The following is a 12240-nucleotide window of genomic DNA, read 5'->3' on the forward strand; positions in this document are numbered from 1 at the left end:
TATATGAAATTTAATTGTTTGAAGTAAATTGCCCATGTATCCTTCGTTCGGATTCTGAGTGGAACAAAGCCAAGATCAGAAAGAAACACATTTGCTGGGCAAGACTATATTTTACATTCTTCAGAGAATTTTCTCCACTTTTATCTGCATTCAGACAGCTGCTATCTTTTTTATCTTGAGATTTGTCATCCACCGATCCACATCATCAAATTGATCTTATATTCAAGAAAGTTAAGTATAAATATACAACATAGAAATCATGGGCAAGGTACCTTCAAGGGCCTGATAACCCCTTGAAAGTGTGGCACTTGGTCCATGGTGGCATTCAAGCAAATTTCTTTTGTAGAGACATATATGTTGAAGGTTGAAAGAAAGAGAGAATACAATTCAAGTGCTATCAGACAAGAAGCTTTGTTTTAACCATCCAATAGTATAGTTGTTGTACAGAAAATAAGATATCATTACATACCAATATCAACAAAAAGAAAGAATTTTTGCAAACACAAATTTTACATTATTGTTTATAACAAAATGGCAGATCATCCATCAACCAACAACCTCTCGGCTGTGTTTCAATAGCAGATACATCTTACTTGTATGAATTGCAGAAATCGGCATATCATGCAGACACCTTCTTGTCACTGCTCTTGCTGCGGAAGGGTGAAAGAATGGAGAAGGGGCGAGAAACTGTAACAGGAATAAGGTTTATGTGCACGATCAACCACATTAAAAACACAAGCAATATAATCTTTAAGCGTTCGGGCAAATTCAAGAAGGGTAGTAGCTCATAATTCAGCCAAAAAATATTTTAAGGGAACGATAGACACCGAGTGCCAAAAGAATTTTACCGCAAAGTTAAAGCAAAGGTTGCATAAAAAAGAAAAATTATGAAAGTAGAGAAAGTACAGGAAGAAACATTGTTCAGGGAGAAATACAGCATCTTGACATACAGAAATAATTCAAATTAATTTATAAAAGATCATTATAATTCAAAGAATTGACAAACAAGCCTAAAGAATTCCGAGAGACCACTTATTCAAACCAAAAAATTATAATTATTTTTCTTAAGTCAGAGTAAAATAAGGAAAAAATGGGTTTCTGGCTTGGGTGGCATGATTCCTCCACTTACATCCAACATTAATCTGGATCTAGATCTTAATTATTATAACAGGGCCGTGAATTAAGATCCAAATCCATGTTTGAGCATGCGATTCATACCCAAAACCAACTCTGAGAAAATCTTTCTTGAATTGGGTTCAGTTCCTCTTCCCATCAAAAAGAATTGGGTTTGGATTTGCGTTAGAATTCCTCCCCTCCCCCTCCATCTCCTTACCTCCTTCACCACCAATCCAACCCCACTTGATCCCCTTTAACTCCTTCACCACCGCCCTGACAACACCACTCATCACAATGTGTCCCCTCCTCTTGCCATCCCTCCTTGCCTTACTCTGATCTCTCTAGATTCCCCTCCTGAAGCTCCTTCAGTTCATGGTGGTGGTTTGAAGAAAGATCTTTGGCAAATCTTAATTCACAACAATCTGACATCAAGTTTTCGGCTGAGATATCTTTCTAAATTTGAAGAAGCTCCAATATTTAGGGTTTGGTAGTTTGAACTGGCTACATGCACACCTAAATCCAAATTGTATTCTCAGTTTCAAACTTGGATCAAACCCAATTTGCAAGGTTAGGTGTATATTTAGTAGAGGATCTGACAACAAATTGATTCTGGGTTCCAATATTAAGCGTTCATCAGCTATGAGAAGACAAGAAACTTTTAACTAACCTTTAGTGGAAGTGCTTCCAGCATTGCTATCATCTTGAGAAATAAGATTCTTCAGCATATGAACTGAAATACAGAAGAAAGATTTATCAGTTACAAACACTAACATCATTTAAAGGGGCAACTTACGATAGTCCTTGAGGCTTTCTTACAAACTAAAAAAGCATTTTCATGGCCCTTTAAAATAAATTTGGAAATTGTTAATATTTTCATTCTATGATACAATCATCCTAGCTGCTTTTCTCCTGTACATTTGTCGATAACAGACTAAAAGGTGAATATTTATCAAGAAAATTGAGAATTTGCAAATCTTAGGCAACTTTCTTTTACATTTATGCTACATTGAATTGTATAACTTTAGGCCTGAAGTGCTGCAATTTCCAAGCAAGCTGCAGGATTCCAAGATAGCATATGAATGATGAATCTCACATAAAAGCAACCGTTCAGAGAACTAGTATATTTTCACAGGAAGTCCTTTTTAAAATAAAATTTTACTAACAAGTCAATAGATGGCTTTTACAAAAACAACTGGAATTACAGATTCTAACAAGAAAACAAAAGAACCTGTCAGTTATTGGTATAGACAAAAAGAATCTAGTGCACGATAAGATGTCTAATCCTGTGTTACGGTATCTGACATGAAATTTATATTTATTTCAAGGGAATTGGTTGCCTGAAGAAAAACACCTTTAATTCAATCACAGGATAATGGGTCTGAGAGACATTATTTGGATTTGTATAAGTGATTTAGGTCTTACCATCATTCGATGAAGCAGCAGCTATCATGTGCTCATCAACAGAGGATGCTTCTGACTCTTGGTTACCCTCACCTGTTGCTGAGTTGTGGCTCTTTCTTCCAAATTTTAATAACTTTCTAAAACCTTTTGTTTCTCTGCTCCGAGGCTTCTCACATGACTCATTGGTATGATCAACAAAATTCGAGCCCATGGGAAAATTGGGCACAAGTGCCTTAATACTCTCGCTGTGCATTGTAGCCATTTCAGAGTTTAGAACAGGTGGTGCTCGAGCATATTCTACATTACTGGCAGTAGGATCCTCTAAGGATGTTGTTCTGGCATAGGGAGCTTGATAAGGCTTTTCTATGACTGTAGAGTTTGAGAACTTCTGAGGAGCCTCGTTTGAGTAATTAATAACCACCTGATCATCACAAGCATTGATTATCTAGATTCAGGCCATTAAAAATTTTTCAAAAAGTAACATGACATTAAGAGGAAGCTGGGTATAGCTTTACTGTCACCACTACACAAGACAGCTTTATCTATAAGAACGCTAAGTTTCCATTAAGGAGATTCAAGAAATGAAGACCATCAAGCCACTTTTGTCTTCCACAAAAGATTGAAACTACACAAATATATGCTCGAACCCTTAAAAAAAACTTCAATAGAATGTTTGAGACTCAATAAAGCCCATTTATTCCAACACCAGCTCCCTTATGAAGGGAAAAGGAAAACTAGGCAGCATTATTCTCAGTATCCGGAGTCAAAATATAACTGAGACTAAAATGAAGCCCTTCTCTGAATTTTAAAAGATTATTTTTCTTGATACCAAGAAATTTTGATGGTGGTGCTAAATAAAACTTTTAACTGGGGTATCATATAGATGATATAGAAAACAAGTCTTTTAAAAAAAAAATTCATAAGTAACATTTATTGCATTGTATTCCTGTTTCTATTATAAAATTGAGAATGGCTATGCCACCCTTTAGATGATAGCAAACATCATGCTTCCTAAAGAAAATAAGAACTCCTTGATTTCTTAAAGAATGAGAATATTTTAATTCCTTTGACCTACATATTGCATAAATGAGATCACTATCAATTAAAGAAAAAAAATGGTTCTCTAACAAAAACTATGAATTTTAAATCTAAAGTACAATTTGCTTTGTTAAAGCATACCTCATAGGAATTCAGCTGGTCATCAAGCTTATGTTCAGCGAAATTTTCAATTTCACCTACAATAATGGGTGAAGGTGGAGCGCGGATAGCTGCATATTCTGAATCCAGCCCAGTCTTCCCTATTTTATCAGCTCCATATGTTCTATCTTTCATCGCTTCAGATGCTTCAACAGCAGCAGCTGAAACAACGTCATTTTCGAGCATCACAACAGTCTTCTCAATTACTAAGTTATCGTCACTGTTGCTAAGTCTTGATGTCTTATCATCAGTCCTTTTTGCCTGGGTGGTTTCAGAAGCTCGAGAAGTTTTGCTTCCCACTCCTTTCTGCAATGTCTCTTTAGCAGCTTTGTTTTGGACCGCATTGGAAGGGCCTTTTGATGTCCTAATCTTCAGCTCTGGCAAAGTTGCTGACTTGCTTTTGTCCAGTTGGATTATTGCAGAGATCTTTTTTTGTGACTCATCAGGTATGCCTCTCTTTGGTACTTTATCTCTGGTAACAGATTGTAGTGGAGAAGCACGCTGAACATTAGTACCTTTGGGATCTGAAAGCCTTCTAGCTTGAATGGAAGCTGTCTTTGCTTCTGGTCTGGAATTATTATTCTCTTTCTTGATCTCATGCAATGATGATACTGATCGACTTAATCCATGACTACTGCCATTTAATTTACTAGTTCTTGTGATTTTCTGAGAATCATTGGACCCAACCAAAGTGGTTCTGGTAGGCAATTTTTTTAAAGGTGAAGAAGATCCAGGCTCTGAGTCACTAAACTTTGATCCTCTGTGAGAACTTGGAGAAAGCTTTGTTGGTAACCAAGATTTGGTCTGTTGTGGGATCAATGGCTTTTGAGTGGCATTTGAATTACCCCTTGCAGCAATTCTCTTTTGTCTTTCTCTTCTCAAAGCTTCCAATCGCTTTCTCTCTTCCTCTTCCTGAAAGTAACAAACTCAAGACATAACAATCCAGAATATAAGCAAAGCATGCTAGCTAAAAGACGGAACTTAGAGAGATAACACTTTGTAGAGACTGACAAGGCTTTAACAAAGAAAAGGAAAATAGAATTGCTTTGCTAGAACTTCATATAGATATTATCAAATTTTTTTCATAAGCTTATCAGCATAATCAATAAGAAAAGAAAGATTTATATCAAGTATTTATTGAATTACAATCCTTTATATCAGGTATTTATTGAATTATAATCCTTTCGTATGCAATATTTATCAAAAGATGAAAAGTGGACCGACAGCATATTAAAACGAGGAAGAGGGAGAAACAAATCCTTAATGAATCATGAAAAGTACCCTCTCTTTCTTTACTTTCTGAAGCTCAGCTTTGGAGGCCCGCAGCTTCTCTGCACGTTTTTGTGCTTCAACCGATGGATTCATCTTTGACGATGTCCCTTTCCTCACCAGAGCATCTTTTTTCTTTCTCTCCAAACCATTCTGTGAAACTTTTAACTTTTTGTCCTTGTCTGATTTTTTTGACTCTTCTTTGGTGCTTGTTGGGACATCCTCATGGTTTCTGCTTTCCACTTCAACAGCATTTTTAACAGGAATCTGGATGTCATAGTCTTTAGCAGGATCATAACCAATGGATACGCTCTCCATCCCACGCTCAGGCAGTAAGGTCAAATCATTTGGTTCATAAGTGATTTGAATTTTATCCTTACTAGAAAAATCCTCAGTTCTCTGCAGAGCTGGAGGGAATTCAGAATATATGTCAATGGCAGTTCTTCCATCTGCTCCAAGTTGATCTTGTGAGCCTGACCTAAATGGAACCACAAACGACTCATCCATAGCATTATATGAGGATTTCTTATCCAAATTTTTATCATGTTCATATTGCTGATCAACAAGCGGGTCTGAAGAATTCTTACCGCCCACTTGCTTGTCTCGTCCATAAATCATGAATTCATCACTGGTCAAACTCCTATATCCTCCCCTCCCCCCTTCTATTTCCTTGAGCTGGCTATCTATTACACCTCTTCCCTCACCTGAAATCAATAATTCATCATTTGAAGCCATCTGCTTCATCCTCCTTGCCTTACCATTACATGAATCTAACCCTATGATTCTCCGTTCCTGAACATCACCAGAATCTCTTTCACGAGGAAGGATAGGATCATCTTCACCATTATTTTGTTTTCTCTTTACTGGAGGCTCTTTTTCACCAGCAAAGATGTCCACATCAGCAGTTCTCGTCTTCTCTTCAGCTCTCAATAAGAAACTCTGAAATGCTTGCCAGTTTCCAGAATCTGCCTCCTGTCCATAAGTGACTTCATCCTTGGCATATGCACCCGAAAATTCTATAGATTTCAGGCGAACCTCATCTGTCTTTGAAGTTCTTGAGGAACTCTTATGCTTTCTATCGTGGGCATCAGAGATATCTTTGCTTTCCTCTTCAGTTTCAGTATCAGAAGCTGATTCTGATTCACTTCGTGATGTTTCATGCCTCTTTGATGTGATGTAATTTATGTTCCGAATGACAACCATTCCAGCCTTTTTCTTTCCTGAATGGCTAACCCTTTTACGTGATTCACGGCCATAAGAACCTTCTTTCTCAAACTCTGATATATCTTGATATGTACCATCCTGTGATCTTGTACCAGAACCACCCATTTCTGATGCCTCTGACTCAATATTGCTATCTTTACTATCCATGGAATGCCTCTTCTGCCGCACTTTTTGAGGCGTGCTGAATCTAGGATCCTCCATTGGAGCATATGAGGGATGGAAATATGGACCACCTCCTGGATAATTCTGATAATATGGCATGCCTTGCATAGGATAAGGTTGAAAGACGTGTGGAGCTGGCAGAGAGTGCATAGGCCATGGGGGATGTGTAGGATGCTGAAATTGGCCCTGATAATACTCATGGGGTCCCAAAGGAACCTGCAGATCTGGCGGAATCTTCCTATCTGGTCATAAGAAACCAAAGAATTCAAGTCACATTGATTTCATCATATTTAATAAAGTATTGCTATAGAGCACTAGAAAACAAAGAGGAATAAAGGAACATAGTCTGCAAGAATACACACATAAAACATGTGAATTTCCACCTGCCTGATTTTTATTGATGAAGAATACTCATCTGCATTGTCATTCAAATGGAGAAAACAGGTATTTGAATTAAGGGGGACATCACAAGACAAAAAACAAATTTCAAATGGCAAATTCCATCTTAGGAAGTTTTAACAGAAGTCACCTAATAAAAAAAGTCCAGTACAATTTAGGAAATGAAAGGCTAGCTCAATTTTTCATAAAAAATGACAACTTGAAAAATTTTAAATTAAGAAAGGTTTATAGCATTTTCATTAACAGAAGGAGGTGCCTGTTATAAAATAAAAAGAACAAACATCTTTTAACAAGATCAAAAATACCTTCAACATGTAAAAGGATCAAGCTGTCTTGAAGCCAAAAAAAAAAAAAGAAGATGATAAAGAAGCTTAACATTTTCTTTAATTCCATATAGAGATAGTGGACATCTTGATAAAAGGTGTGTTACATTTGAGCTGCCAACTTTCTAGGTACTACTGCATTAACTTTTATTTGACTCTGTTTTGATCTGAGCTCAAAAAAGGTCTAATATCCATACCAGTTGTCCCATTGCTCTCAGTGCCCATATCCCCACCGGAGACAGGCCATGCTTCCCCATACTCTTTCTGTTTCCTAGTATCTCCAGAGAGTATAATCCCTGAGACATTCAAAGAAGAAAATTCAGATCGGACGGACATTGCTTCTGCCGCCTCAACTTCGACCCATTGTCCAGTTTCATGCTTTCTCTTCCATAACTCCATAAATCTTAAGCAAGCCTCCCTGTTGAATGATGGAAGGAAAAGCAAATTGATGATTTTTCTCTGGATACAGGAAACACTAAATTTTTTCTCAATTTGTACATATAAAACATACTCTAATTTTGCCACGATTTGATGAAAGACAAATACTTTGTAGTCTTATGATAAGACTTGCAAAAAAGTACACATTATGTCTAGAATTATCCTGAATTTATCGAGTAATTCCATCTCTCTCTCTCCCACTCACTCATGAATCTCATTAATTCTCTCTGTACATTTGTTTATAATCGAATATGGTCCACATTTTATCCACCTGTTTCTTCTTGCTGAAATAATTCCACGTCTCCATAAAGTGACGACTGAAAGTTGAAAATATTAAAAGGGGAAAAGGAAGCAAACTCTCCAAAACACTATGCAAGCACATTACTTATAAAGAGCAGCTTACATTAAACGTGATGCACCGAAACTCTCCGCAAATGATATCAACTGTGCCATGTGATCCATGTCAAAACCAGCAGCAACAGCACGTGCAAAGGCCATGCCCTGTTCTTTCTGCAATACAATTTTCCGGGTCTCAAGTACTCTCAAGAGTTGAACTCTGCAAAGAAATATTATAAATAGAAAAATCAACTATATAAACAATTACAGCTTCATTGCAAAATTGAAGATCATGTCAGCATAGTATAAATGGATGTATCATAGTAAACAGTGCACATAAAATTGAACCACTGGATACACCTCAGTTAGCAAATGGGTTATACAGAGCAAGAAAAGATTGCTGTATCCACATAAACAAGAGTTCTATTGTCAATACTATCATTTTAACCAAGTATATTTAAACTAATGACCATCTAACTGAAATATAAGCTTCATTTTACTTTTCCAGACTCCTAATTAGCATGGTACTGGGTTTATACCTACAAAGTGAAGCAAAGAAGATTACTAATGTACTCTTGGAAATGTAATACGAGGAAAAAATTAACAAGGTTTCCAACATAAATCTTAGTTGTCAGTACTTTGAATTCTCCCCCTGTGTTGTGGATCCATTTGAATCTGATGGATGTGGTTGTGATCCAGGCTGCAGTTAATTAAGAGAAACCACACTTAGAAAATCTCTAACAGAGAATCATCGTAATTAGAAAATGTATCTCATTATCAATACCTTGTAAAGAACTATAGCCTTTTCTGCATCAGAATCAGATGTGGACTTGCTCCCTAGCCATGATCATGTAAAGTCAGCATCAGTCATAACAAGACAAGAGAGTATAGCCAATAGTGACAAATCTGAAGCTCAAATGGAGTCACAGTATTGGAGTTTATATTGTCTACTTATAAAGTGATGCAGTACTAAGAAACATTTTATTGGATGACTCTTCGAGAAGTTTTTACAAAGGACTGCTTTAATACAGTTAAAAGTTGAGACAAAATTTTTACCCATATTTTATTACGACAACTGGTGGAAGACACGGTCAACCTTCATCTTCAGGTCAAGAGGTCATCAAATGAAGTGCAAATATCTCAAATTTCAGCATTAATCAGACAACTTCATGCTTGGTTAATTGGTTTGTTTTAAGGTTTCCAAAGATGTAATATCAGATGGTTGGCCAATAAGTTATTTGCCCAATAGACTAAGCTTTTCTGGTCAAGGCGAATAATCAGATGCCACCCCATTCCACAGGATAGTGGGTTTGACCACCAGGCCATGTAAATTAGACACTGGTAATACCGTGTTGAAGATTTAAAACAAGGTAGAACTTTTCTAATAGGCAACCCTTTGGACTATACTATCACAGACAGTCCCACATGCTCATGCGTCATAAAGAAAACAACTTTGATGTGAATGCATGTGGAATAGACGAACTCATGAGGACAAACTCCTAATAGAATTAAAAAATTGAGAGTTGACATGCCTTCAATGTACTCTAAAGGTTTTGTTTGATGATCTTCCACCTGCCAATAGCAAAAAGACAAAGCATGTCATTTGAACTTATAAAACACAAGCACAAAAAAATAGATCAAGAACTAACGGTGCTCAAGCCAAGATTGTCATTGCCCTGAATAGCAATTGCCTCCTCAATCTGCAAGATCTCAGACTCTACGGTGTTCACCCGCTCCAGAACCTCGGGTGTGCTCACAAAACGAACAAACCTACAAGAAATAGCACACTTATGTTAACTATCAAAAGATACCTTCTTTTATTAAAGCATTGGGAACTCCTCCGACACAGAAGAGAAATGCAGCAAGTTTATGCAACAAGATGGATATCCCCATTTGGAAAACCAATTGCAGTTATAAAACAATGAAAGGCAATATGCAATTCATGTCTAGTGAAGCACTGAAGAAGAATTTACTGACCTCTCGACGGTGCCCTTGGTAAACCATACTGCATCAATCTTAGGGTCTGGTTCAAGTGTAATAGAGTAGCCCCCCTTGGCAATTTGATCCTGGGCAGTCTTCAAATGTGCGAGAAAAGGGTTCAACAACCCAGACGCAATCTTCTCCGTCTTACCATTTGCAACAATAACCAAATCACACCTGACAAAAAGGAGACCGTGAGTCTCTAGTCTGCAGCTATTCACAATCAATCAGATTAAGGATGTCCAAGATTAGCCAATTGGAATCCATATTTCGGATTTAAAAAAGCACTAAAACCAAACTGTTCGTATCAATTACAATTACGAGGTTGTGATGCTCTACATTTTAAAAGCAGATATCATAATAGGGACAATTGGAAACAGACCTTCCATTCCATATTGATCCAAATGATTAGAAATTAATTAAGAGGCGTGACAATTAAAATTTCAAGAACTGAAACACCAATACTGTAATTAAGGTAATTCTAATAACAGTAAATCCATAATTCCCAGATCACCTCCTATCACTTTCGTAAGAAATGAATCTAAACTAAAACATTGAAACAGATGGATCCACAAATTCAAGAACCTCGATGATCATCATCCTAATGCTAGTTTCCTCGCATAAGCGTCAAGCTTGACTAAATCCACCACTTTCAGACATTGAAAGGATTTGTACTTCTCAAACCCTCTCCTTAATCAAAGAGTGGCAATAACAAAACCCTGGAGATCATCAATCCAAAACCCTAATAGAATCCAATCCCAACATTCCACGCCAGAAACACTAAATCCCCTTCCAAGATCGCATCTTTTTGAGTCCCACGTTATTCCAAACCCGAACCTAGCGACTCTAGTTGACAGCAAGATCGGGAGGGAGCTGACCTCGTTCGAGTAGGCGTGAGCTGGAATACCACCGAATCTAACCGAGTCTCCGACTTCATCGCACCAGGAGCTCCCGTCCGTCCGTCCGTCCGTCCTTCAACAAAAGCTAGGGTTTTGATCCCTCTCCCTCTCCTCTCCGGCTCTCCCCTCTCCCTAACACTCTCGAATCCAGATCTCACTCAAAGGCGTCGCTTTTTTTAATCCAAAGCACCACTTCTTCCCTTCAGCATGGATCCCCAGAGAGAGAGAGGGGGAAGGAGAAGAAGAAAACAAAATAAGATTCTATGGCGAAAAATAAATAGTTTTAGAGATAGAAAGAGAGGATAGAAGGTCAAATGAGATGCTTTAATGACCAAACTAAGAAACGAGAGAAAGAGAGAGAGAGAGAGAGAGAGAGAAAGAGAGAGAGAGAGAGAGAGGACGACGAGGAAGAGGGCAGGAAGAGGAGCCTTTTAATGGAGACCAAGAAATAATTATAAGAAATATAAAATCATCGAAAAATTTTAAAAAAAAAGAACGAGAGAGAGAGAGAGAGAGAGAGAGAGAAGGTACAGAGGATAAAGATTTCGTTTTTTTTCGTGAATGAAGACTAAATATCGATTACATAAAAATAAATATCAACAGAAAATAACATTAAAATACAAGCAAGAGAGAGAAGGAGTGGTGGGTGGGGGCTTTGGATTCCGACAGGACAACCCTAGAAATTGCTGCATGGGAATTAAAAAAATATAATTATAAAATGATGGAATATATACAATATATATAGATATATCAGATTGGCTTCATGATGCAGGTCACGGGAAACTGGCCGCCTGCTGCTTTGAAAGTTGAAACTCTGAGTAAAACGGGAGGGGAGAGAGAGAGAGAGAGAGAGAGAGAGAGAGAGAGAACGAGCGGTGGTGATGGAGGAGGAGAAGATGAACTAGAAGGGTGTTATGGTCATTTGGGCATGATGAGGCGGGAACCTACGCTCTCGTCATTTGAGGAGATTTTTCCGTTTCTCCCTTCTTTCTTATAAATGCACGCTTCTTCCTTTCTTTCTTTGCACGCATGCTTGGTATTGAGTGACCAAGTAGAATTTTTTCTATCTATGATTTGCATGAGCCATGGATATGGGACCCGGGACATGCATAAATATGGGGTCTATGGTTCATTAGCACTTTTCTATAATTAGTGTTTTCCTCATGATACAAGTTCAAATAGTATAGAAAGAACAAGAATGAAAAAAAAATTGCAAAAAAAAATGGGTCCCTAAACAAAATCAATTATTCCTCAGATATCTACCAAATAGTTTAGAAAAGGAGTTCAAATGGTTATATCTAGTATTTATAGCCATCTGATTTCACATTGAAATAATGTATCCGACAAGAATAGAGGAGTTATTTAAGCCCTTTTTCTTTCCCTTCCTCATTTTTGAAATGACCAAAATTCCCATTTGCAAATAATAACTGATAGAGAACAAGGTAGGGGCTTATTTTATGATATTATATAAACATTAAATGTGGATAATAACTTTT

General features: G+C 37.3%; 1 protein-coding gene across 1 annotated transcript; it reads right to left on the reverse strand.

The window, feature by feature from the left end:
- Positions 1-381: 381 nt before the first annotated feature.
- Positions 382-11588, reverse strand: LOC103716091 (COP1-interacting protein 7). The gene is made up of 13 exons (XM_008803959.4): positions 10724-11588; positions 9843-10022; positions 9515-9635; positions 9398-9437; positions 8650-8702; positions 8504-8565; positions 7933-8085; positions 7289-7509; positions 4996-6611; positions 3697-4626; positions 2539-2938; positions 1784-1846; positions 382-687 (listed from the first exon to the last, which is right to left on the reverse strand). The coding sequence occupies exons 1-13, from the start codon at positions 10780-10782 to the stop codon at positions 620-622; spliced, it is 3966 nt and encodes a 1321-aa protein (XP_008802181.2). The 5' UTR covers positions 10783-11588; the 3' UTR covers positions 382-619.
- Positions 11589-12240: the final 652 nt, after the last annotated feature.

The sequence above is a fragment of the Phoenix dactylifera genome, chromosome 2 (genome assembly GCF_009389715.1).
Source record: "Phoenix dactylifera cultivar Barhee BC4 chromosome 2, palm_55x_up_171113_PBpolish2nd_filt_p, whole genome shotgun sequence".
Classification (NCBI taxonomy): domain Eukaryota; kingdom Viridiplantae; phylum Streptophyta; class Magnoliopsida; order Arecales; family Arecaceae; genus Phoenix; species Phoenix dactylifera.

Coding starts and splice junctions, on each gene's coding strand:
- LOC103716091 (XM_008803959.4), bottom strand. CDS start 10,782: ATGAAGTCGGAGACTCGGTTAGATTCGGTGGTATTCCAGCTCACGCCT. Junction 9,636..9,842: donor ACCAAGGGCACCGTCGAGAG/GTCAGTAAATTC, acceptor TATTTCTTGTAG/GTTTGTTCGTTTTGTGAGCA. Junction 8,703..9,397: donor ACCTTTAGAGTACATTGAAG/GCATGTCAACTC, acceptor GATCATGGCTAG/GGAGCAAGTCCACATCTGAT.